Genomic DNA, 27,806 nt, shown 5'->3' on the forward strand with positions numbered 1-27,806 from the left:
AATGGTCATTTGGGTGAAAGGGTCATTTAACCGAATGCTAGTTGGCCAATTTTATTGAATTTTTCTTTCTTTTTTGACACATATATTGTATCGTTTCACCGAATATGTTATAACGGTTGGTTCAAAACAATATCGATACCATATGGAAGAAAATACTATAATTTGGATTCAAACACCTGATATTAGCTTCAACGATAATATTATTTTAACATTATATGAAAAATGTTACTCAATCTTTCTGAGATAGATACAGTGAAAACCCGTGTTCATCAGCCCCCTGGTGAATTTTAAGCTGATAAAACGGGGACATTGACAAAATCAGGACATATATTCCTTTCTTTTTAATAAACTGAAGCTCTTAAAATATTCTTCTTTAGTCACTAGATATAGCCTAATAACCCTTTCTTCCAGCGCAAAATTTCAAAAAAATGGAAATTTTTATTTTTGCTTATTTCGTATCTCTATGATAAGAAAAATATTCTCAAGAAAGGATTTACTCGAATTCAACTGGGTTCGTCTGCTAGAGCCCATCAAACTTCCAACTATCAATTTTCATATGAGGCAGACAAAATCAGGTCAAAAAGCTGTTAAAACGAGGATAGACAACATCGGGTCTTCACTCTATTAAATAAATGTATGGAAGGAACAGCTCATGCTAAAAAAAAGGAAAATATCATTAGAATTTATAGATCAATAACGAAAAAAATTGTAATTGCAGAAATAAATGAAGAAATGGTCGGTGTTAAGTCAGACCGGACTAAGTCGCAAAACATCAAAAAATAAGATAATGATAGCACTGGATAAAGAATTTCTGCAGCTACATTAGACTCTTGCCAGATTTAAAATATGTAACAATAAACAAGAATTATGGCAAAAATAAATTTTCATTTTTAACGTAAAGAATGCCGCTATTCAAACTTTAAACTCGTTTTTCTTGAAATCAATATTTTGTCACTTAGTCCGGTCTGACTTAACACCGACCAATTAAAAGTCGTATAACCTCCACTTTTTTACAGGAGGACAGAAAAACGCTCGCATTTTTCCATTCCTTATACTAAAATAAATAGTCACGAATGTTTGTTCATTATAAAGTAATACGACACTTGTTAAAGTTTGAAACGAATTCGATTCAAATCGAGGAAAATACAATCACTTGAAATTTGAATAATAAATATAAGTCAAGGGGGTCTGGTAGTTCAAAGCCGTTTATCAACCATTAGCGTCACGAAGTGGAAGTCAGCGAAAAAAGGTTTGGCAAAAGTTTTTTAATTAATTTTTGGCAATTCTGTATTCAAAGTGCTGCAATATACGCTCATATAATAAATTACAAAAAGCATATAAAGATATTTATTTATTTGTTTTTACAAATTCGTTGGTTAACGAGATAAATCGATAAAACGATTTTCTCTTGGTACTACTTTGCCGATAATACAAGATTTGAGCGTATATGCAATGTTTCTTTGGACAATTTTTTTTAATTTAATTTAATTACGTTAAATACCACAGAAAACGACTTAGGCTTTTGGGAATCGTCGATTTCAAGTTTGCATCTTTTTTGATCACTTCGCGTGGAATGACGCATATAATGAAAATTTTAGTGTGTATTTAATGGTTTCGTAGTACACGCATTATTTATCGTGTAAAATTTTTTGGTATTATTATTGATGACAATTATGTACTGGCTTCTTTCTCCGCGGACGATTGATTCTTGTGTTATAATTATTCGAGCGCGCTTGTATGCTATCTAATGCTCATTTTAAACGGCCATACCGAAATACCTGAAACGATTAATTTTGTATGTCGGATATACACCCGATGTCATGTGCGCGATTGTTTACGCTAATTTCCTGAACAATATTGAAAACAATAAGAATGCAAAGAACATAACTTGTCACGTTTTGCGTCAATAATCAAACTACAATATTTTTATACACTTAAAGAAATATGGTTAACGTGACAGTGCTTGTACTATTCTAAACTAAAAGAAAACAAATGAATAACACAATAAATCATTGGTTCTTCGTGCTGGCATGACTGCCGAAATTTGGTACCTAACCGGATTTGAATTCTTACGAATTGTCAATTCTCAACCCTCATACATAATTCAAAAGTCATAATTCACTCAGACAAGACCATGCGTATTCCCCACGCGCATTAAATGCCCAGTGGATTAGTTTCCTAGTTGGTTAGTTGATTGGTTGGGACTGATTAACTAGTTGCATTAAAATAAGATCGGAAAAAATTAGTTGCATAACCGAGGTGATTCGTTTTCAAAGATAGCACTGCCGAAGAAACACTTTATAAGTGATAAGGAACGTGGACGAAAATAGCTGACCACCGCCAGTTTTTCAATTCTCCCTCGTATTTCGCGATAAACATAAATTGACGTGACTTTGCATCTGCGGTTGTAAATGAGTTGTCAGAAATCGAAATTGGGATAAGTTCCTTAACCTTATACTAGGACAGATACATCCGTCATAGATTGTTAAAATTAAATTATTTCTTGACAGCCCTAAATTCCCTTACACCCCAAAAACCAACCACAATTTCCCGTGAAATTAACAAACTAATTTGATTGCGTCTTATGATTACCAATGCCACCAGCTCTAGCGGAATAAGTCGTAAACTTCCCTTTACCACCAGATAACCCCGAAGGCGCTCCTGGTGCTGAAGATGATGACAGCGGAGAGACTGAGGCAGATGCTCGCAAAAAATAATGATAATATCGATTTACGTTTTTTTTTCTGATTTCCGTACTTCGAGAAAGGTCTCCGGCGCAAACATATCATCATCATCAAGTTTCGGGTCTGATGAGAAGAGCAATCAGCTGTGCAAATAATGCCAGTGGTGTGTGCTCGACTTTTCTCCTCGGGGTGTATTGAATCTGTTTTGACCCCGGCGAGTGTGGCTACGTAACAGCCGAGAGCAGCTCAACTTTCGATTGATTAATGGTTAGATGTTTGGGCATTGTAACAGACCGCCACTGACCAGTGTGGCTTTCCTGTGCCGGTGTAGACGCTAATTGAATGATATGCTTTTTCTGTGGTATGTTAAATGTGGGTTCATAAAACCAACAACAGCTCTGTTGGTGTTTAAAAGTGCCATTTCAAGAATCGCTAACAAATGAACAATGGGTTTCGTTGACATTAGTGTTCCTGGTGGTCATATCGATTTCATATGGTCATATTCAATTAGTGTTCCGAGTGCTCGGTGAAAGTCCGATTTGTGGTGAATCGTCAGTCATGTACTATAGCGGAAGCCGTAGCTCCTCTTTTAAGAGATAAAACATTGATAGATTAACATTCGATAGCTCTCTTTTAAAGTAGGCCTAATTTAATAAAATTTAACTTCGATCGTAAGCTAAAAAAAGACGCCCACAAGTAAACTGATCACCGAACCCAAATTCCTGTTTCAAGTTATTATCAACGTAATGACATCCCACACTTAACAAAGGTTTACGTCTCTGGCAGCTATTAGCAAATCGTTCTCAAATGCCGTTGACATCAATTCTCCCAGACTCCAAGTTTGGCAGCAACACGCTAATTAAGCTATAAAGGTAGTGATCCCACAGCTAGCAAGAATGGTCTATCAGTTTGCTACCCACACCCACACACACACTCTAACGGACTGACTTACGAGCCGATAGGGACCGAAGAAGCGTCCAGGTTTCCTTACATGGCATTCCAAAATGTAACGGATTCTGGATGGGGCAAAACTATAGCGACTGATTCCCTGGGAACAATCCGCTGCAGTTCGACCCAATATCGTGTTCGCATAGGCTTCTTTCCTAGCTGATGCGTAGGCCTCCCCAGTTTGCGGGGGCGATCGTTCGAAACAAATCAGTTTCGTTATTTTTCAACTCGCCGCGCGATTGTCCGGGAATGGGATGGATGGTGGAAGCCCTCCAGCAGCTTGGGGTAATGGTCGTGGTTTTGTTGTTGTATTTCGTTCCCCATTCGTTCGATTAATTGCTTCCTGGTATGATCGGCAATGAGGTTCAATGCGCTTCTCGAACTGGCGGGTGTACGCCCCGATCGATCGATCGATCGTACCCCGCCAACCATTAGCATACAACGCGTTGTCGGATCGCACCGAAGCGTTGGTGGACTTCCCCTGTCAATTGATTTTAACAACAAATTTTCCAATGGCGACGTTTATCAAACAAAAACATCGCCGCCGTCAACAAAACAAGAGCGATGTTTCGTTGTGTCCTCACTGCGGTCACAAATCGAGGACAAGTCATAGCCAACAGTTCCGAACAGTTTGAGCCAGATTCACACCATCATCAGGTGACCAATAAAGTCAATTGACAGTCAGTGATCGTCGTGGTGGTGGTTGGCAGTTAATGTTTACTGTTCTGATGGTGATTTTCAGCGCCTGTTTTGCGGTCGCGCTTTGCATGCACCGCCTCCTTTCGGTCCAAATTCAGCCGAGCATGCATACTATGATCGTTATTCGATCGCTTCACGGACCGTCTCGGGACGGTACCCGGGTATGGGAGGTATTCAAGTCAGGCGCAACTGAACCGATGATATGGCGCTGGTGGTGGTTGTTATTCAACAGAGCCCCAATATGCGCGCGCGGTAGCTTATCTAGAGCGCGGAAAATGAAACGGCTACCGGTTTGGTGCGGTGCAGTCATTTTGCACTCACTGGTAAGCTGGTAAGTAGCCAGCTATGCTATCTATGTATGTCTGTTTGTTTTTTTTTTTGGTTTCGAACTAGCCTTGCGCGCCAGGAATGGGCTTTCTCGTTTTGGTGGACTGCCCAATGAAGCAAGCGATCCGTGCTGACTGATGACCCAGAATGCGAAAGATCGTGTCGGCTTAATTGGATTTGGTTTATTATTAGATAAGTAAATTTGAAAGTATTCCATTTCACTAGAAAAAGTTTAATTGGTAGGTTCGCCCAGCAAAATTGCATTCTTATACTATTTCAGGACTGTTATCTGTTATTTTTTCGTACCCAACAATGAAACCGTTCACAACAAGTCACTTGCACCCCGAATCAACTCGAAACAGTTCCAATTTACGTAAATTGAACTAACCTTCCATTGTCTGAATGTCAGTTGAAACAATCAGTCAAAAACTACAGGACGGGGTTGCTGGTGGGATCAAGTGACGGTTGTTGCTTCCATGACAATCAGTAGCCCCACTCGGCGCCGGTAGGTTAGGTAGATCAACAACCTACCAATCAGTATTCAGGTTACATCTCGTCAACTGGATATCCATGAAGGGCATCTCTTCCGCAGAACTCTCGTTCGAAGTTGAGTGCGAAACCTGAAGCAGCTGTGTTCACGTTCGCTGTAAATAGGTTTGACGTGCGGAGGAGTCAGTGAACATTTAACTGATCGATTAATATTCAATGACAACGCTTGAATGGGGGCTACGCGACAATATATGACACACTGGTTGTAGTGAGTTTGAATAGCACGACTGCTTCAGAGGAAGTTCCCATTAGCGGAGCCTTGTAAACGGTCTGTTTTGTTTACTTTTCTCGAAAGTGTGGGCATGATTGTATAACAAAATTGTTTCCATGCGCAGCTGATTAAGGTGTCGCCCACAAGAAAGAATGACAACTAAATGTAAATAGTTCAGCTTATCAGTTTTCAAACCATTAAAAATCTACCATAGCCATAAAGAACTATTGGTTTCATTACCCTAATTATCCTATTCGAATTAATTGCGAGCAGTACAGGAACAAAGATGCTTATGCGATGTTTCTTTTACTTTACCCATCGACGAACTGGTACCAGTATTTGTTTTTACCTCCTGGTTCTGTCTACTTTCACGCCGATAATCAAGCTATAATATTTTATACTCATGAAGAAATATGTTTACCATGACACTCAATAATATAGTAGAACATGCTACTCGAAAGTATATGAAAGTTCTCAATGCAATGAAAACAATTTTTATATTTGATTGATGATTTAATAGACTAAAAGTAGTCCACTGAATATAGCAATGAAATATTTGTTCTTCGTGCTGATATGACTGCCGAAAATTGGTAACTGGTTATGAATCCTTGTTGAAAATTGTCAATTCTCAGCCATCATAAATAATTCAAAAGTCATCATTCCACTCAGACAAGACCATGCGTATTCTCTACGCACACTAAATGTCCAATGGATTTGTTTCCTAATTGGTCTGACTGCTGACGACCGTCCCTAATTTTTTTTATAAATTATTATCTGGAAACGCGGACAAGCTCACTAAAAAGAACTTTCATTTTCTGTAACATGTACAATATAGAACATATTAAAATACATATTCATGCTTACTGGCGACAAGTATTGTATAAAAAACTACCGCGTCCACATTTCTGCCCACAAAGTTGAGATCGACGGCGTGGTTACCGATTCGAATTTGTTTTGCGTAGATCTACTGAAGTACGGGGTTTCCTGTTGCAAGCAGCCCTTGCTCCAGTGACCAAAAATTTTGAATTCCAATGGCCTGGTGTGGCATGTGCGCAGAGAATATTTAGGATGACTATTGCATTAGAAATGCTGAAAAACGTGTCTATTGTGAACAAAAGAATCATATTTTCCTTTCATAGCTTAACTCCTTGCTACAGTCTGCTTCCAATTACAAAAGACAACGAAACGGTCACGATACTAAGTCTACTGGCACCGTCTGTACTTGCCTGCGAAAAGCAAACGAGAGAGAACATTTACGTCAACCTAGTGTGCCTTATCTAAAGAACAAACGAAATCGCTACTTTTATGCTCCTCATGGTGGTCCGCTAAGATGAGTAAATTTCGGAAGCAAAAAGTTGAGTTTTGGCTGAACACTGTGCCAATAGAATAAAATCGGTCTATTTTGAATTAAGGTATGAATAGCGCATATCAACCCCTTCATGCCCATGATTTTTGTACACAACATTTTTAAACTGCTTAAACTTTTGATGTAGGCAGAATTTACTAAAAAAAACAAGTAAGACCAGACCCTGGTACTTAGAACTGAAGTTATTTCTATCAGTCTGATATAACTCTGCTGGAGCAGTACTACCAAAGATATTTACAGTTAGCGTTGATAAATAAAATTTTGATCTTCATTATTATCCATTATTATTCAAAACTGATAAAACGCATCAATTTGAACCGTCTTCGACTATCTTTTCCTAGCATATAGAATAATGAAAATTTTGTAGGAAAATTGTGTTGAGAACCGGAAGGTAAATATTGAGCAGCTTCCAGCACTGCGAAAGAAACATCTTTCAAAGCGGGTTTTTCGTGTTTCTTGAACTCTATGAATGCTACAAAAAGTAGGGCATGTAAGGGTTAATTTAGATTAGTTTTTCATGTATGCAAGATGAAATTGTCCAAGAAGAAAATATATAACCTTGAAGAACAGCTCATGAAAGAAAGAATGATGCATTTTATTATTCATTCAACGAATGTACAAATATTGATTGTCTCCCATATTCTTAAGCACAATGATTGTATTCTCGAGGGCATCACAAATAGAACTACGGAATCTCTTTGATATGAGAGAAAGTTTAATTCTGTACAGTGACGAGTTACCGAAACGAAAAAGGTATCATCACAAACGTAGAATCCGTAGCCTAATGTTGATCCTGTACATGACACTGCCAGTTTCCATAGGATCCAAAACTTAATGTCTGTCCATTATTTTGTTTTTTTTTTTTTAATATTTGGATGCAACTGCATTAGTAATAAATCTAAGAGGCTTGAAATGTGCTTGTACAAAAACTATTCACTTATATGAAGGAATATTTTCTTCATCTCGTCTACATAAAAAATAGTAAAAAAAAACTAAACTTGCAAGGGTTAAATATCTCGCATGGTGTTTTTCATTTTGGAGTCTCTCGCTAAAGTTATGCGAAGGTATGGTATAGCAAAGCGTCCTTTTCCTAATCTGAAAAAATCTCTATAAAAACGAAAGCCTTGCCATTATTTTTTTATTTTTGTGAATTATGCCTATCATCCATTATGCCTAACGTACATTATGCCAATCGTCCATTATGCCAATCGTCCATTATGCCTAACGTATATTATGCCAATCGTCCATTATGCCTAACGTCCATTATGCCAAACGTACTTATGCCTAACGTATATTATGCCAATCGTCCATTATGCCTAACGTCCATTATGCCAAGCGTCGCGCACCCTGATAACAGCATGGAAGTGAACGAAAACGTGAGAGAAGCCGTACCGAATAAGCCCCAAGTTGCGGCAGACAACGCAGCTAATGTTTCACCGCCAATGAAGAGGATCTCAACACGCAGCAGTAAGCTGCATCAGCAAGAACGGGTGGGCAGACATTTTAAATGCTAAATTTTATTTTTACATATTGTAAAAATCGTTACCGACCCTCGGATCAGTAATTTTGAAGTAATGGGCCGTGTTAAATAAACAAAAGAGAAAAAAATCCACACGGCACTGATAACGTTCAACAAATTGGCTCCGACAGAAAGATGAATTTTGTATATGAACTTAACACGCGCGGTTTAGTGTTACGATCGAGATACGACTATACGCTCTTGTATTGCCTACTTATGATATTTCCATTAAAAATCGAGTCGGAGAAGTGGAATTCTTTAAGGTACATGGAGAAACTATTTCCCAGATATTTCCAATGGAATTTAAGTTGTAGGAATGCAGTTGTATTCTTTCTTACCTGCCCCTACTTAACAAAACATCACATTTTGCAGATAAGTAGGACAGATTAATGCGTATTAATTCTGTGACCAGATGGCACATAGCCTTCAATTCCATTACCTGATCCACAGATGGTTGCAGCTTTGAGGCTGTTGCTCCACACAATATTAACAACTGAAATAACTGCGTCCAATACCTCCTAATCAACAGCCATCACCAGTCGTGAATGAGCCAACCACGTCGAGATGATACTTTTTAATCAATTTTTTTAAGTGACCCGGTATGTTTGCGATGACGTATACTTCTTTGTTTTACTTTTTATTTTTTTAAGCTTGGTGAATTTGCATTTAAGTAAATATGGCACGTCGATAGTATAAAATCCGTGCATCCCGTTGATAACAATGCAGTCTCTTTCCAGTCATCCTTATAGTTTGCGAATTGTTTCGTTCGGAATTCTCGTTCAGGATATATGGATAAATGAGCCCTATACAAACCAATACTATGAAAAAGAAATGGATCAATAAGTATATAATTTGTTGGAAACGCAAGTGGCAATTGAAAGTGTCACTGGACATAAAAGCTGCTTTTGATGGATGAACATGCTTGAAATTACAAGTCTTAATTTTCTGCGTATAAATATGTTTCTAGTCACATTGGTCGTGAAAAGGGTACAGTAACGTGTGTGGCAAAAATTTAATCAGATCAAACGTGTACTGAGCTATCCAACGCCTCTCTACAAATTGTGACTACCATTGAAACACAAATTGAATTGTACTCAGTATGGAGCAAAAATGGACAACGATAAGTTAGAAGAAACATTGTACTTGGAACCCCCATCGAGAGTGCGGTCTTTGGGAGACTTTTTTTCCCGGATCTCCTTCTTGGATATTTTTGGGCTTTGATCTGTTATTCTTCATAATAGTTCATATCGATACAATGAATATGTAGTTTCAATAATATCATCACAAAAAAGGTGTTCATACTTTTGAGTATGTTTCATTAGAAATAGAGATACGAAGAGTTTAAATAACGCACTTGGACTGTCTCTTTTCAAAATGTTCATTTCATGCATCCAATACCCGGTTAAGTTAAATATTTGTCTAAGAGGTCATGAATTTCCTTAATTGTAGTTTAAATAAAAGCTCTGAATAGAACTGAATTAAACTGGAGGTGAAGTAGTTTTCGATTTTTGGTCACCTGCCTTCCCATAGTACAACGTTTCGAAGGGATACTTCTTTCATCTTGAAGGTGTGAGCATTTGAATATAGTTATAGTTTTCTCATAATTCAAACATTTTGCAAATTATTCTCTGGACTACAAATATTTTAATTACCAAGTAGGATGTAGCATTAAGCTTGTTTTCACGAGTGGCTCTCTTCTACACTATACATACACATTTCATTTTATATTTCTTTTTCGATGTCAATAGCGATTTCAGCATACCAAAACTACTTGAGGTCGTGTTATTCAAACTGTTAAAAAAAGTGTCGATTGTAGTCCACAAGCACAATTGTCGAAATATCATTTGCCAAATAAAAATGAAGCGGGAACTAGACATACAATTGGTTTGGTATTTTAAAGCTTTATTTTGACTTATTTATTGGTTGAGAGATGATATCAATAAATCGCGTCAACAAATATTTTATTATTATTCATGTGTTCATTTTGACGTTGTTCCCGAGCGCAATGTTTGCATTAAGCTAAAAGAAGCACAATTTTGTAGATTCAAAAATCTATGTATATAGTATTATTTTGTTCCTATCGATGATAAAATTCTTAGAAAAAAGTAATGCTCTAAAGTTTGAGATAGAGCAGGTTTTGATAAAGGCAAGTGTAGTTGGGAAAATCAATATTTTGCTCTATTGTCCCCTAATGCGACCTTTTCCCATAAAAGTAAATAGACAGCCGGGAAAACAACGAACACATAACATCTAAATTGTGTAAATACTTTTAAAATATGTCATGAAGTTTTTGTAGTGAACATCATAAGATTTTATAAACAACAAGTTATTAATAGTTGCATGAGGCGGGCAAACTTTTATAAACTTTGAAAAACACAACCAAATATTGCTATATTTTGTACAGTTACTAATGACCTTAAAAACCAGCCAACCATGACGAATCAGTATTTAACTAGAAATAACTTGCTCCATATAAATTTGGCCCAATCTAGCACATCAGTGAGTCACGAAATTATTTACCTAACTGCAAACAGCGTTAATTGTGTTTGAGCAATTACACCGAATTGGATGAAAATCTATAAAATCGTGGTTCTGGTTTACCCTGCTGACCCTTTTTGTCAGGGCGACTTATGTGCCTCTATAAGAATTTTGGATTTTCGTATGTAACAAATGGGTAAACATAGCAATATACTAAATTAACCGACTTATCTTCCCTCCAATTCCCCTTGCTGAAACGTGCACTCTACCCTGCTTGTCGATCTGCTGCTGTTGACGGGAAGGCAGGCGGTTTTCTTCCGACCGACCGGGAACACAACCTCCCTGATCGTTTCTGTTGGCTGCTCCGGCAGTGGTCCTTGACGTTTATCTAGGGAGGTGAGCTTTACTCTTTTGTTGGAACCTCCCTAGCGACGGTGATGAAATATCATCGGCCTCGCTTGCTTCCCACAAGGACTCCCGGAAGACACCACAGTGTTCTTCCCAGGTGGAGCCGATGTCTCACCTGCTTCGGCTCTCCTTAGTTGTTAGCTGTAGAGGAGAGCAAGGCTCGTTCGGCTTATCCTCTACAGCGATACAGTTTTGGATCCTTTGCGATAAGCCGGGGAAGCGAAAATTACCTGATGGTTAGCTTCTCCGGACGGCGATCCAGGACCCGAAACCACGGCACTTTCGGCGAATTCACTTTCTGTCGCACACGCGCACTTCCCTATTCGTTCAGGTGGCGGTAAACTGTCCCGAAAGTCTGACTTGACGTCTGATTGTCGCCGTGGTTCATTACCATCTGTGCCTTCGCAAGATGTCAACAAAAAAAATCCATACACCTCTTTTTGGCAGCAATTGAAGAATTGGAGCCTTTTTAATCCTATGTTATCTATTCACAAACATAAAAGAAAAATTATCTAACTTATCTGCACGGACAAAACCATTCACAAACGCGAAAATGAACAAAAATTTACAACTAAATGTGAACAGTATCCAACAGCGGTAAGCATAATTTACGTAAACAAATACACTCTACGTGTGTATACCTAAAAGAAAGGGTATATTTTCACCCAACGCTAAATTGTTACCCTGACGGATTACACATCTTCAATTCCGACAAAACTTTCACCGGCATGCAAAACTAAACATTTTACACAGTTAATCAGACCATTTTGAATCAAGAGCAATTTTTCAAAAGGGCGTAGAACTTTCTGCACGCAGCATTTTCCTAAAAAAATGTTCGATTACCGTTTTTTGTACAGCAAAACTATCCGAGAAAGAGTTACAGAAAATGGACAATTCTACCCGAAAAAATATACACTGAAAAAAACAGTTGTGATATTTTTCACAAAAAACAAAAATTTGTGCTAAAAAATTAAATTGTAAGAACCCCATTTTTTATTTTTTGTTTAACTTATTCTCGGATAGTTTGCTGTATACAATAAGGTAATCGAACAACTTTTTTTTAAAAGTAATGCTTTTACACCCTTTTCAAAAATTATGTTTTATAACGTTCTAATTGCCAGAACAAAAGAAAACATAGAGATTTTTAAATCGAACACATGTTTATAATCGTCCGGTTTCTCACAATACTTAAACTACGAACAATACAACGCATTCCCCTCACGACTTGTTGAGAACGTACTCTACAATAAACCAATAAAGCACGACTGATCAATTCGGCATTTGAATGAAGGCAAAATGGACCATACTTTCGGTTGAACGTTTTCTATCTCTTCCTATCGTTATTTCGTCATGCTAATCAACTTGGAGCTGCAGTTTTTTTACGAAAAGATAGAGAATGTCTTGTCAAATCCACCGTTCGTATGGATCCAAATTTGAATATCATTCATTCGGAGTTTCTTTTTATTTTTGTACCTAATCGGAAGCTCGAAAGCGAAATGTTATGCTCGTGCGGTCTCTGATCATGATCGCCATGGCGGTACGTATTTTCTTTCGAATTTATTATGTGCGTTAGATTCAGCTGCGTATTAGTTTAAACTTCGGGGTCTTTATAGCGTTGAAATATGGTGTTTTCTCTATGATACAGCATAAACCTTTTGTCGGACAGTTTTATTCGATGCGTAAATTAGTGCGCAATTATTCGTGGTGCTTCACACACACAGATACACGCACGAAACAGGAAATGAAGGTGAGCGCTAAATGAAGGTCGCTATAACTTTCGCTTGCTAGAGTAAAAAGAGTAGACGAAGAATAGGAGTTGCTTGGAAATGAATGTTCAAGGGTCGAACCCCGAGACCACCCCGGATTATGATTGATACTAGTGAACGGCGCTTGCGTAACCTAATTGAGAATATTGAATTTTTCGTTAAAATTTACTAGCAGGGGCTACTTTTTTGTTTTTTTTTTTGTTTGATGTTAGGACTCTTACCTTATGGTCATTCGGTTAGAAACTTCTATCAAAGTAAACCATGCAAAAATAATAGTGCTTCTTACTGTTTAAATTCAGTGCTTTTACTGCTTTAATTTAGTGATTTTGTGCTAAGTGCGGTACTAGTTTCAATAAATCGTCTAACTTGGCCCCAAGCTGTTGCTAGTTACTGACGAAATTAATTTGAAACACCCAACTTAATTCAAGTGATGTATTGTGCCCTTATACACGAATTAATGTAATTTTTTCCTCTTTCGGGAGCATAATTTTCAATGAACCAATGTTGGAATTCGCAAGAGTTTGTTTTCCACTCCTATTCAAATTTTTTTCGACTTGAAGTCGGAGCTAAGTCAAATGTTTAACTAAAGGTAAGCTTTTATTTGAAAGTAACATTTTACGAACAAGTTTTAATAAAATATTCGTACAAATTTCCTGTTCCAACCCGCACCTTTTTGTCAAACCATATTTCAATTATCCCCTCACCCAACAATTTATCCCACTCTTTGAATTTCAAATTTAATCAAGTTAACAACCCTCAACCACCACCAAATTACAGCCATCGTCGATCTTTGGTCGAAACCCCATTAAACCTTGCCCGGAATCGTAGTTCCCACGACATGATTGCTTCCACCCGAAAAAAAATCTACTCTCACCAACTGCAGTAACTCTGCATAAATTTGCATAATAACTGCGAAATTTTCCAACATTGTTCTCCTTCGAACGACTTTCGCTTTCGCTGGGCCTTTGCCTCGCTCCACTAGCACCGGGTGGTGGGTAATACCAAGTTCTTCCCCGTACTAATTCAATTAGTCTGTCAGTGCATCTCGTGAGTCGGAACCCTGTTCCGACAAGCTAAGCCAACTTCCCGTGTGTAATTCGCCCTGCATGGTTAGCAGAAGGTAACGAAATTTTCCCACCGAGTTCCTACACCCCCACTAACACAAGTACTGAAACCCAACACGAGTAGAACCAGGCAACGAAAAAAAACCACACGATCCTAAATTGGTCAATTATTGCCATTTTCGCGGAGGTCTGCTTTTTCCCGGCCAGTTCCCGACCGACCGGGTTCGGTTTTCGGTCGATGCTCGGGAGATTGTCGGTATATTGGCAAAAACCACATCAAGTTGATAATTTAATCATCTCTCTCTCGCTAGGAAGGAATTTGAAATGGAGAGTGGAAAAAATTGGTCGGCGAGCGGGTTTGAAAAACGTACCCGGTTTTTGCTCGATTAATTAGATAAATTAGCAGTTTAATACCGTCACTAGCGAACTGTCAGGTGTTGAGAAGCTAATTAGGAAAGTTTTTGCTCCACGGAAGTCGCTACTCGCTTACGATGAACACGTGACGTCCATGGCGGTGAGAAATTGCTATCCATCATATTTTCGCAAATATCGTCACACTTTGACCGGATAGTCTCGTTGGTTTGTTATTACTTTAAGCTTCGACGTCCCGTAACAAACGATCGCTCAAACTCTGTTTCCCAGCAGAAAACCATGCGTACAAACACTTGAAACTTCTAAGCACTGTTCACCGTCCAGAACCACACGTACATGGACAGCGCCAAACAATGCGGCAGCAGAAAATACCTTTCCGTGTTCTTTTTTTGCAGACTAGCTATTTTGAAATACCCCGTCCTACTTCCTACACATTTCACCATATACGCGCAAAGGTAAATTAGAAAATGCGGACAATAAGCGCAAAGGGGCGCACATGCGGGCCCCCGGTACCTACGTAATGTTGGTGTGGCTCCGAAGCGCTCGTTTGTCAGGGGCTCAATTTACACACAAGAATAGTTCAGCAAAAAAAATAGTGAACCAGTTTCGATTTGAACTCTGCCGCGCCGATCGCTGGCTGGCATCGTCGTCAGTCACCACAAATATTGGCGCCACATTGCATCCAAAGAAATTGTTTGGTTCAGTGACGAAATTCCTTCAAATCGTTATTCAATAGTTGACGTTGAATACCGAAATTGGCCGTTTACAAGTTATGTTGCAATAAAGCTACCCAAGCAGCGTTTATATGATGGATTTTGGCGCAGTTTTCCATAGAAGTTGATTGCCGCAAAAGGAAGTTGTAAAAGTGAGACATAAAGTTAACTGGTTGGAAAAGAAATCGAGCTGCAAATCTTTTTCAGAGCAGCGACTTTTACTGCGCCTGCATATATGACACACGATTTTATTGGCCTTTCCATCCGGAAGATGGTCGCGATCGAGCGGAGTGGACAATTGTCGATACAGTCACCGCCCCAAAAAATGACGGAAGAGCTTCCTCCGCATTTAGGCGGATTGCAGTTACTTCATCACAACTCCACCCAATGAATGTTTATGGTTATATTCGGAAATTGATGATCCAAACCGTCAGATTCGTGTGAAACACATCTAGAACTTTACGATCGCACCTTTGATGGACATCGGCAGCTGCATCGAGTTCGCACCTACGTGCATGTTTTGGTTAACTTACGACGACACGTTTGTTACGATCGTCAATTTAAACCAGAAGATTTCAACCGAGATGTTAATATTTATTAATTCTTCGAGCTGATGAACGAATTTCCAGCTGAAGAGATTTAAATCTACTGAATATGGAATCATGAATCAGTGTTGACATTATACTGGACAACTACGACGAACCAACGATGATCTAAACTCTCGAAGCAATTTTTGGACATAAAAAGAAGTGAGTCGATGATTATTGGGACATTTTCAAACTTGTAACCAAATTTTGCCCAATTTTATCTTTAGAGTGTGTTGTAAACATCCGCTCAGCTGTGCAGCTATCAGTGAGATTGGTATCTTGAATTGATGGAATACGTAATGTAGTACAAAAATGCACATACGTAATGTAGGAAATCGCCCAACATTTGCACGAGCTGGCAGAGAAGAAGTGTTAGATGTAACTCTCTGCTCTGACGGTATTACGCACTAGGTCTCATGGGTAGCTTCCGACGATTGAATCTCCAAGTGACTTGGATGAGGTCGTGGATAAAACAAAAGCATTCATATTAGCAGCATACCAAGAGGCTTGTTTGCTTTTAGTTATGCGTGCTTCTAGAGGAACACATTGATGGAACATGTAAAAGAGCATAGAATTGCAGACGCAGCGAACGGTCACAGACATTCAAATTTACTCGCAAATATGCCTTTTGATCCTATGAGCGAAGTGATTGGAAAACCTCTTCGCAAAAAAAATGTCTCGCGTTTCAACGAGTCTAGTAGATTAAATAAGTTACTTTCGAAATCAAATGACCGCGCTATCTGCTCGTCCGTGTACTCGGGTCCGAGTCTTCATCCGACAGATGATGTCTTCCATCTTGAAGGTACAGTGAATCAAGGTCTGAGAGCAGTGATATTTTCGGCCGGTGTCACGCAAACTCATTCCGTCCTTGTTGTCGAACAGCTTTTTCAACGCTTCCTTTTTCTTCTTCTTCGTCATTATCTTCGTCGGATAGCCGTTACCGGCAAACTGTACTCACGGGAACGTTTTCGTCTCGAAAGTGGTCTACCGTAAACTTTTTTTCCACGATGACTATGCGTTTCGTAAAACCGTACAACACGCTCGCGGAGTGCTTACTGCTACGACGCCATCTTCGATTGGACTAACAGCACCCGAGCGAAAAGAAACATGCCACCCATTTCTAGAGTCCAGCGAGCAATTATCTTGGAGCGAAAAAAATTACGCTCATTACTTTAATAACAGAAAGGTATTGAAATCATTCTCATTTTTTATTGAACACCCGTTACTGAACGTTCTTTTTGGCACACACTGTACGAAGTCATCACTGACGACAGCCCCTGAATTCTTGTCAGGTAGTTCTGATTCTTGCACATTTCCTCATACAATTGTTACAACAAAATCGATCAAATTGGCGATTGAAAGTTTTGCTCCGTATAAATCTCTGGGAAAAGATGAAATCATTCCAGTTCTACTTCAATATCCTCTTTGAACCCTTCAAGCATATTTGTTTAAAAAAAAGGTCTTACGTGTAGTATTGCAACAGGATCCATTATCGTGACGGGCAATAACTGTTATATTCATTCGCAAAAATAGCCACATCACTTATGAGAAGATAAAGAGCTTTAAACAAATCAGTCTGACCTCCTTCCTTCTCAAATCAGTGGAACGTTTAATCGACCACTACATTCGGGATGTTAGCTTGGGCGAGCACCCGCTGCATGCAATATAACATGCATATCAGCGGGGAAATCTTCTACCACCCTATTACACAATGTTGTTTACAATATTGGACAAGCTTTTTCGCGAAAGCAATTAAGCTTAGGGATTTTTATTAATATTGAGGGTGTTTTTGACAACGTGCCTTTCGAATCCATTTTGGAAGCAATATGAGGTCATGGAATACCTTCATATATCACGAGCGGGATACACCTCATGCTTAGCAATTGACAGCTACGCTTATCGTTAAGACAAGTGGCGATAAGGAAACTGAAGGTCTGCGGGTGTGCCCTGAAGGTGTTGTGCTGTCACCACTTTTATGGAACCTTGACGCCGATGGCTTGTTGAGGAAACTAAATAAGCTTGGGTTTCCGACATGTGGTTTCGCCTATGATTATCATATAATGATTTACATTAACACTTTTTGATTTGGTTCGACAAGCCTTATGTGTTGTTGAGCAATGGGGTTTGGACTATTAGGTAATCCAAATAAAACTTCAATGATGCTTTGCACGAAACAAAAGATTACTACCATAGCTCGTATGTTGCAGTTTTTTTTTACTCTGAAGTTATTGTCGCAGATCAAGTTAAGTACGGTGGAATGGACAGCTTTGATTTTAGAATCAAGAAAGCTTGCATGGCCTTCGGCCAATGTACACGAGCTTACATTCAGCAGATCAACACAACTGTTAGACCAATACTGACATACAGGTGCCTTGTGTGGTTGCAGAAGAGAGACGTCACGACAATTCAATCAACGTTAAACCATCTTCAGAGGATGGTTTTGATGGCGATTACTGGGTGCGTTCACGACAACACCTACTGTTGCTCTAGAGGCACTCTTGAGATCATGCCACTAGTCACACAAGATTGTTGCCCCAAATGGTTGCTTGAAATGAGTATATACTTGCTTCTATTGACCTTGCAGTCACATGTAGTTTTCCTTTTAAATCTTTCAATGTGGGAATTCTTACTCGCGAGTAATGGCGAGGTCTGGCTGTATGAAGCGACAACTTGAAGAATACGTCGTTTGTTACATTGACGATTCTTTGTTGGAGAGTCGAGCCGGTACTGGTGTCTACTGTCGTGAAATGAGATTAGATTAATCCCATTCGCTTGGTAGATATTGTACCGCATTTCAAGTAGATATTTTCACGATTCTGTGTGATATACAAGCGGCACATCAATAGGGAATTTGCGGTAAAATAATCTATTTTGGCTCAGAGTAAAATCGTTTAATGTAAACAGTTTTCGTGCGACGGGTTTCATTAGCCGGAGCCAGAAACTTAGGCAGACCTTGACGGCTATGCATTTAGCAAGAACTAACTGACAAAAGAACACCAAAATTTTCGACTCCTTGAGATACGTCCAATAAGAAGCGACACGTCGGAAGAAGAGAACATAAAGAAGTTCGATTCCTAATCTAAAAAAAAATAAAATAGCCGATTCTTAACCTAAAAATATAAAACATTAACAGTCGCAAATATAGGTCTACCTTCTATAGGTGCCCGGTCATTCCGGTATTACTGGAAATGAATGGGCGAATGAATTGATAAGAGCGGGCGCTGCGACTGACTTCGTTAGTCCAGAACCAGTTCTATCACTGCCGATAAGTTGGATAAAGCACAAGATTCGCTCTTGGGTTGCATACGAACATGGCTACCGTTAGTGTAATTTGCAAATTTACTTTCAAACGAAAACTTCTGTCGTTTGTGAGTCCGAAAATGTCAAAGATTTAGTTGCATTTTTCCTAGCGCAATTGCAGTATTCTAGTCAGGACACTAACTGGACGTTGCAAGCTAAATTTTCACGTGGCAACTATTCAGCGTGCTGAGTATTATTCGTGTGATCTTTGTGAATCCAATTAGGGAACATCATATCATTCGTTATGTAGCCGCCCTGCAGTAATTCAATTGCCTATCCAGATTTTCGGTTCTCAATAGATAGATAAACCTATGTATAGGGAGCTAAACCTCAAGAATATGCTATTGTTCCTAACCAAGTGTAGTAAAGAGCTGTAGGCGTTATCAGTAGGAATAGCTAGTGCGGGATTCCATGAGAAAGCGGTCGACCATAAAACATAACACCAACACCGACTCGACCGAAACTTTGCACTTGTGTTCGGTTTATGAATCTCTATACTTTCCTATGACAATAAGGACATTTGGACTCAAGAGCAATTTTTCAAAAGGGCGTAGAAGTTTTTGCATACATTACTTCCAAAAAGACTTTGGCTCGATTGCCGTATTTTGTACAGCTGAACTATCCAAAAATAAGAAAAAAAAGAACGAATAGTTCTGCGCGAAACATATACACAGAAAAAATGTGACATTTTTTACAAAATCCAAAATTTATGTTAAAAAAATCAGTTTCGAAATAACATTTTTTTTTAATTTTTAAGTTTTTCTCAGCAATAATCCTTAAAGAAAGAAAACAGTTTAAATGTCATTGCCTCATGGAGAAACTAAGGAGAAGTAAAAAAGTTTTTCTGATAATAATTTTAAACATGTTTAGAATTTTCATACTAATTAACAGACAAAACTGTAATTTTATTATAGGATGTGATTCTATATGTCATTTCAAATCAAAATGTTTTCAGCTAAAATCTTCTAAATTCGTGAAATTAGGCCCTTTTTATAAGTTATTGGCGTTTCTCCACCAACAACTATTAAAATTCAAATATTTATCGTTTTAGATTTTTTACTGCATTTGGATAAAAAAAACACACACACCAAATTAGTTTTTCGAGTATTCTCCATGATAACCCGTGGCTAGCATTTTGTATTGGAAGTAACTTTGAAAATTTACACTAGTTACAACAATGGATATTGAAGAGTTCAATGTTTATGGGTTAACCGAATATGGCTAACACTTACTAGAAAATGCATGTACTTTTAGACTACAAGTTTACGAGGTGTAGAAGGTGCTACACGAAACGAGTAGAAAAATATCTAGAGATTGTTTGAACGAACTCGCTCTAAATCTTCTGATTTGGCTGGAGATTAGGAGAAGTGGAGAAACAGATCAAGTTCTTTTTCCTTGATCTGGTATCTTGCTACTGTTAGCAATTCTCTTGCATCACGCTACCGCAATTTTATAATATTTGAATTTCAATTTGAATGTAACTATATTCTGGCCCTGATGTGCCGTATCAGAGGGTGAATCACTCGTCGTATGTTCGAGCCCCAGCCAGAAAGTTGCCGAGCGCGAAGTCTATCTAAACAGAAGGTCAACTTTCGCTACGGAATTTAATCCTAAGGCTTCGCTATCTAATTCCTTTTGGCAGTTACACGTTCTAAGTCAATTCATCAATTCGTTAAACAAGTGTCTTCCCACTAATCGACTCATTAAATGGTTTGTTTTGTGAGTAAAAATAATTAGTTCTTGATTTTTTTCCACCATCACTATAAAGGTTGGAAGAGATGTTCGGCTACACGAGTAAAGCTGTAATGTCTGTTTTATTATAGGTTTGTTTGACCACAATTTGGAAAACGGTTTCAATTAAAGCTGTTCCACAAAATGCAGCAACGTCATACGGAAAGTGAAGACGTATGGGTCTTTCTAAACTGAGAGGATCAGAGTTCAATTCCGATAGCACTTCGATTGCAATTGATTGATTCTTTTTTAGTTTCTTTTCTCCGTGATTTCTGATCACCTTTCTCATTTTATTCGATAACGAACATAAAAAAACGAAAGACTGTCACTTACCGAAAACATGATATCGAAACCATTATCTCAACTTACTGACTTATGGATTCAACCAGTCACAACATTTTAGTCGCTCTCCGTAATTGTTTATCGATGTCTGTTCGACAAAAACCATAAAAGGCGACTATGCTGTCGATCGGTTAAGTTTATTACGATTGATTGACTAATATGTGATTTAGCAACAATTGGCATGAAGATAATTAGTCCCATTGCTACTGTGTACGCTTCTTCACATCAGCAAAGTCAATAATATATGAGAGCTAATTCGAGAGTAAATGGCCTCACACATCAGCAAAAACCGCTGTTTTACCACTTCTTGCCTTTTACACGTTCTTTTTCGATTGTTGAAAATGCCATAGGCCTTTTATATATTTTCATGATGTAAACAATAAAAATAATAAGACGAGTTTTAATGGTTGTCCGGCAGATCTCGTCCGAGTGACTAACCATGGCTCGAGGAGACCTGTTTATGAAGTGGAAAAATATTTCTTTACACCAATAGGGTCTTGGTGTTCGTTGTGTGTGTGTGCTTTGTAATGAATTCCTTTTTTTCCAAATATGACATTATTATTTTAGATGTGGAATTAGCGTTTCGACTTCGTCTCAACAGGATCCGACACTACATTAGTGACAAAACTAAACTAACGCCAGATTGACGCTATCTCCAAATGCGGAGACACTGTTTGTGTTCCTGAGCCAAGCCTGTGCGCAATGCGAGGGTTTTGGTGGTTCGAATCCCTCCAATGAGGGTTTTAAATTACTCGGATATCGTTGTCTGGCACGCGAAAATAGGCATCGGTATCGAGAGAAATTCCGCCGCCGCGGAACTCTTAGCACTAACTAGCAGATAAATAGAAACGAGTAGCGCTAAGAAGGATATGAAACCCTGCAAAGATGATTGTAAAGAGATGTAAATCATTATAGTCGACACCTCCGGATCGGTTTGTGTCTCAACAGGTGAAGATATTTGCAGCGGACCTGAGCAGGTCAAATATACCGCGAAGGTTGGACAGTAAGCAAGAATAAAATGGAATGGGGAAAACATAAATGATTAACACAACCAGGAAGTGGCACAAGAGCAAGGGCGCAATCCTTACCCGAGCAGAGTCTGATAACAAATTGAGAACTAAATTTGATGTTGTGATGTAGTAGGGAATGATTGCTCAGGTTGTTATGATTTTGGTCGTTTTAACGGTTAAAAGATCAAAATCGAAAGCATAAAAATTGCACTATGACATCAAACAGAAAACTATTCATGCTATCAGTGAAAGCAAATTGAAAACTCATCGGGATGGTGAAATATTTCATTGATAACAAAATAAGGACTAAATTTGATGTTTGTCAAAGAAAAAGAAACAATCATTTTTTTCTAAAAATGTAAGCACATCAAAATGAGATCAAAATATGATGTCATATCTGAAAAAGTTTAAACTGATATCAAAATAAGATTTCAATTTGATGCTTGATATCAAAATATGTTGTCTATTTGCTGTAATTTTGATGTTGGACTTTGCTCGGGTACTGAAGCCTTACCTAAAGGTTGCCCCAGATGGATGATGATGACGAGATACAAAAGGATCAAGTTTAGTCGGCAGGCTTAATCACTACACACCAATCCGACACTGTTGAGCTCAGTCGATTGATTCACAAGATTCGGCCCTCCAGGTCTGGAAAAAAAACTTCAAAGTTTGAGGGTTTCTATAACTTTCTTTTAAAAGAAACGTAAAAAATCAAAACCCTCCCCACGGGCCTGTCCTGAGCGACCACCTAGTCAAGCGTGATGTCCCGCAAGACAAGAAGTTCATTTTTAGTTGATGAGAACTAGTGGAATCGAAACATTAGTTCGGGTCAGCAAACCAACACAATTTGCTATATTTCGCTAGCTTAGTCGTGACACTAATTTAGTGTCGGATTTTAATGAAACGAAGTCGAAATGCAAATACCATAAAACTAACTTACTTGTAAGTCAAGTGCCCTTTACGCGCCAAAGTGGTTTACCCAATTTTCTCCCAAATTTTTCTCCTTGGGTATAAATATAGCAAAATGAATGAATCTTTCTGTGACCACTGTGCAAGTAAATTGTGGCAAATCTTGTAGCCGAACATTGATTTTTTCTTGATTCTTGATTGATACATGAAGATCTTGCTGGTAGTGTTATGACACACAACCGCGTGTAATAATTTGTTATGCAAAATGGATGACTTTGCCTGGTTAAATTTGATGAACGCTATCAGCACTGAATGCCTGTCATGGTAGAACTCGATAAAGGCGATTGGCGTAAGCCTAACCTCCATTTTCACCATCAGCAGATGTTTCCTATCATGAATGCTAAATCTTATAAGAAAAGGTCGGAAATCGATAGTTTCCGTATTTGGACGAAGCACCATTTCTTGCTTCTGTGACTCCCTCATCTCGACGGATCACCACGGCGAGAATTGAAGTTACTGTTTCTTTTGTTTTTACACGAGTCACACAATATGAAAGGCACTGTTTTTGTCGTTCGCTTCGCATTGGCTCGGGCAGAAGCAGAAAGCACACTGAGTATCGTGACCGTTGTCTTTGGTGGTATAAAATAGCAATCTTCTTCAACATTTTCCCATTGATTTGTTCAAAGCAAACAAGATGTAAAATATTCTAAGTATCATCGAAAAACATGTCAATTTATTTTTGAAAAATTGCGTGGAGAGCTTCAGCCCCCTCTCTCTAACTACGTGCCTGCTTGCTAGTCAGTTTAATTTGTGTGCTAAACAAATTCTTTTTGACTTCAAAAACTGATATTCAATACTTTTATTCTAAACGATTATTTGATTCTCTAGAATTCATGCTCACTAAAGCAAGCTTTGCTGCATGAGTAAAAAATTTCAGGCAAATTGTTTTCTTGAACTACATGCGCGAGAGCACATATGCCCTTTCTAAAAATTATAAATAATCGCCTCGTGAAAATGCTATGTCTTCAATACAGAAAACATCTTTTAATAGATTCTTTGGTTTGGTATATATTCATCTGGTTTAACAAAACAGAAAGTTAATCCATTCATTCGACGTTTCGGCTCACTTATTTTGAGGTCATCTTGGAGTCATAGAGTTCAGTTTTTTCGTAAACTTTGTTGCAGAGATTAATAAAAGACAAAACTGCAGGTATAATTGATGGAGAAAGGCAACATACTTGAGCCGAAACATCGGATATGTGAAAAAACTTTCTGTTTTATTGTACCATATGAAAATATGCCAAACCTAGAAAAATTAAATCGAAAATCAATCGACCTTAACAAATTTAACTATTATCGGCTCATTCTTACTGGGATTGTGCTGTTGGTTCAGTTGAGTTAAGTTAACTTAACAATGGTTTAGATTAAATCATACACTCTAATCAAAATTCAATCATTCTCCCATTTATGTTAGTTGCACGTACTTCGAAATTAAATTGAAAATCTGTGCATCTACATTCGACCATAGATCAGATCAGACATTCCGCTCAGTACAACTAACAATTCGAAATGTTACACTATTTTTCTAAATTTTTAAACGAGACCAACAAGAGAATTGAAAGCATGTATATTAGCTCAGATCCCTCTACTCAAACTAGATCATCTTCTGCTGGCCAATGTATTTCAATATTTATGTTTATGGAACTTAGAATTCAATTTTGTTTAATAATGTTGGGTTTTAATGATTCGTGTTCCACTCGTCAATAACTGACACCAACTTGCTGTCAGTTAGACGATGTATCAAAACTAACACCAACTTGGCGTTAGTTAGACACTAAATCCAAACAGCTCACACAGAATGTGTGAACGCCTAAAGCAACCGGCTGCTACCAAGTGATGTCTCGGTTAATCAAGCGCTGGGTCGCTGACGAGTATAGGGACACGTACTGTCTTTTGGCATGGAAGCAAAACGCCTGTGTAACTGAGCCAATTTGGTGTTAGTTTTGATACATCGTCTGACAGCAAGTTGGTGTCAGTTACTGACGAGTGGAATACGAAACATTAAAATCCAACTTTTTAAAAGTTAGGTCTTGAGCCCCTATGCGCAAATTGGTTAATCCATTTGTTTTCCCTTGGGAAAAAGACAGATTGCACAATTTTGTTTTGTCATTAGATTCTTTCAGTAAATATATCGGTCATCCCATTAAAAAAAACAAATCAAAAGCTCAACCTGCGAGGTCAATGAAACAAACTGATTGTAAAAAATAGCTTACTTTCTCGGCTACAGTCAAGGTCAAAAATGTGTATTATTCTCATCTCGCGCGATTCTTGCAAGGTTTCCGCCCACCTAGGGCTTAGTCAGGCTTTCTCCATTTTATCGACTCTTCGCCGAAATTACTTCGACATGATGTTATATTTATAACATCTGACGATGACTAACAATTGCTAAGCCACTTCCCGTTATAGCGTAAATCACTTCTCAACACTCAGTCCGCAACACAACAACAGTCAACACCCGAAATACAAATTGTCGAAACAATTCTCCAGACCGTTTCGTGTGGTGCTGCTGAGTAAACCAGTATTTAACACCTCCGCGTGAAATTGCGAAAAACAACCTTCTGGCTTGGTGCGCTGAAGCCGAGCCCCGCCAATTGGAGGTCAACAAAGCGGTCAATTCGGTGGCAGGTCCCACGCACACTTAAAATTATTCCGATCATTCACCGTCTCCCTGCCTCTCTAGTTACCTCCTTCTCAAGTGAAACTTGCCTGTAGTTTTTTTTTAACAGCAATGTCGTCTGAGCGAATCTTTCAGACGGCTGTCAACAGATAAATTAGTTTATGTCAATAATTTGCAGTGACATTCGACCAATAAGCCATGTATTTGCTTCGGAGGTGCTGTTTGTGCCTCAAGATGATATGAATCCTCTTCACGAAGGTCAACTCGCTAAACGGGTCAGCAAAATATTTGTCTATTGACTTATCGACGTTTTAAGATTGAGAAAATCTCTGCTTTGTTATTCTGAAGCTATTCGCTTATTTTTTTTCGGAACCACACTATCAGACACTGTTAACTGTTGAGTCATCAATGCTAAACTTGTTTGTAGTTTTACAGATACAAACAGTATTTTTGTTGATTCACCAGAACATTCAGTGACATCACTGCTCAATAAAACAAAAGGTATATTTGTATGGTTATCTTGTCCCACGCATTACAATGATGTCCCGCCAGAAAAACTTAAACTCGCTATAGTCCAATGAACTAGAAACTGTTCAGCAGCACGCGCATCCGGTCTACCAGAAATGACTTTCAAACGGTGTGTACAAAACGCTTGATCATCGATCATCCCTGCTTATCCTTGCATTTTCTCCCGGATTATTTTTCTCTCTAGCAAGTGTTATCCATCTCAGCCGCAGTGAAACGAACCGCTAACGAACGACAATAAAAATAATAACCAAATCCAACCAGTCCAAGCCGAAATCGAATTTCAGCGATCACCGCCGCCACCAACGGACGGAACCGAGAGCAGTTTTAATGGACCAGTAACCAGTCATATTCCGAACCATTTTCATCCATCATCGGCTGTGCGACTAGCGCCGCCGCCATTCACTAGTTAGTTCGTTTGTTAGTTGCCACATTGTTTCGAAAGTTTTCTGCGCAGGGAAAATAGTGAAACAGTTAAAGCCGGAGTCAGCCGGGGTAGAGAAAAGTGACTAACTAGTAAGTAGTGCTTCTTATGTGTGAAAAAAGAGATGCTCATAACAAAGGAAAGTGATATTAAAAGTGAAATTGAAAAAACGACCATAATTAATTAAACAATAAACTGCGGAGGGGAACCCCAACCATACCCAACGGTGAGGGTATCATGCGGCTTCCGCCGGTTTGGGTGAAATTTTGAATCAAAATAAGCGTCATCACTCGATCTAGATCGGAAAATGCTTGACCCGGAGCTGTACCTTGGTGGAGGCAACGTCGGTGATCATCATCATCATTTTAAGAACCATCATCGACACTACCACGCTCACAACCACCATCATCATCACCACCAGCACCAGCAGCAGCGGCAGCAGCACAGCAGCCCGAACGGAGGATCATCGTCCGGCGATCGGAGGTCATCCTCCCGGTCCTCGTCACGACAACATCTTCACTCCGTAAGCGACGGCGAAAAACTCAAGTACCAGAATGCGTTCAGTACGCCCAGTCCGGGCAGTTCCGAGAAGTACTTCCGGTACTATCCGCATCAACACAGCAGCTACTACGATTTGAGTGAAAAGTTGGACAGTTTGAATTTTAAGCCGGAAAGTGGAAGTGATTCGAGAAAAAATGATAACAACAACAACAGCAACAACCACAACCACAGTAACGGCCATCATAGTGTGAGTAGTGCCCTTAGCAATGGTAGTGAGAACGGTAGTGGTGGGAGTAAGAAGAAAACAACGGTGGTTTATGTGGGTGATGGAAGGAGCCGGGTCCGGCGGGTTGTGAGGACCCAGACGAGGCACATTACCGTTGTCAGCTATTCCGGTAAAAAGAAGGAAACGGAAACGCACACCACTCATCATGCTACGGTTTTAAGGTAAGCTGAGTTTGTTTCACTCACATGTACATAAAAAATGTGTGTGTAACATTTAGAATATTACCGCAATGTTGTGGCGGCACTTGGACTGAAAATTTAAATCTAATGATATACATCGCAAGCTACATTCCACTAAGCAAGTCACAGCTTCTAAAAATTTGTCTTCTTAGTGTCCAGAAAAAATGTTAATTCTGTCGCTTTCACACACTTATCCTTAGCTGATTGGACGAATATGCAATTCAAGATTAG

General features: G+C 38.8%; 1 protein-coding gene across 1 annotated transcript in view; it reads left to right on the top strand.

Annotated features, from left to right (window-relative positions):
• The window catches only part of LOC131690057 (IQ motif and SEC7 domain-containing protein 1), a 273,302-nt gene that overhangs the window by 77,722 nt on the left and 167,774 nt on the right, over positions 1–27,806 (top strand). Inside the window, exon 2 of the mRNA XM_058975524.1 lies at positions 26,373–27,557. Coding sequence (XP_058831507.1) covers positions 26,917–27,557 — 641 coding nt within the window. The 5' untranslated portion in view covers positions 26,373–26,916. The remainder of the gene's footprint in view (positions 1–26,372; positions 27,558–27,806) is intronic.

Source organism: Topomyia yanbarensis, chromosome 3 (genome assembly GCF_030247195.1).
Source record: "Topomyia yanbarensis strain Yona2022 chromosome 3, ASM3024719v1, whole genome shotgun sequence".
In the NCBI taxonomy this organism is placed as follows: domain Eukaryota; kingdom Metazoa; phylum Arthropoda; class Insecta; order Diptera; family Culicidae; genus Topomyia; species Topomyia yanbarensis.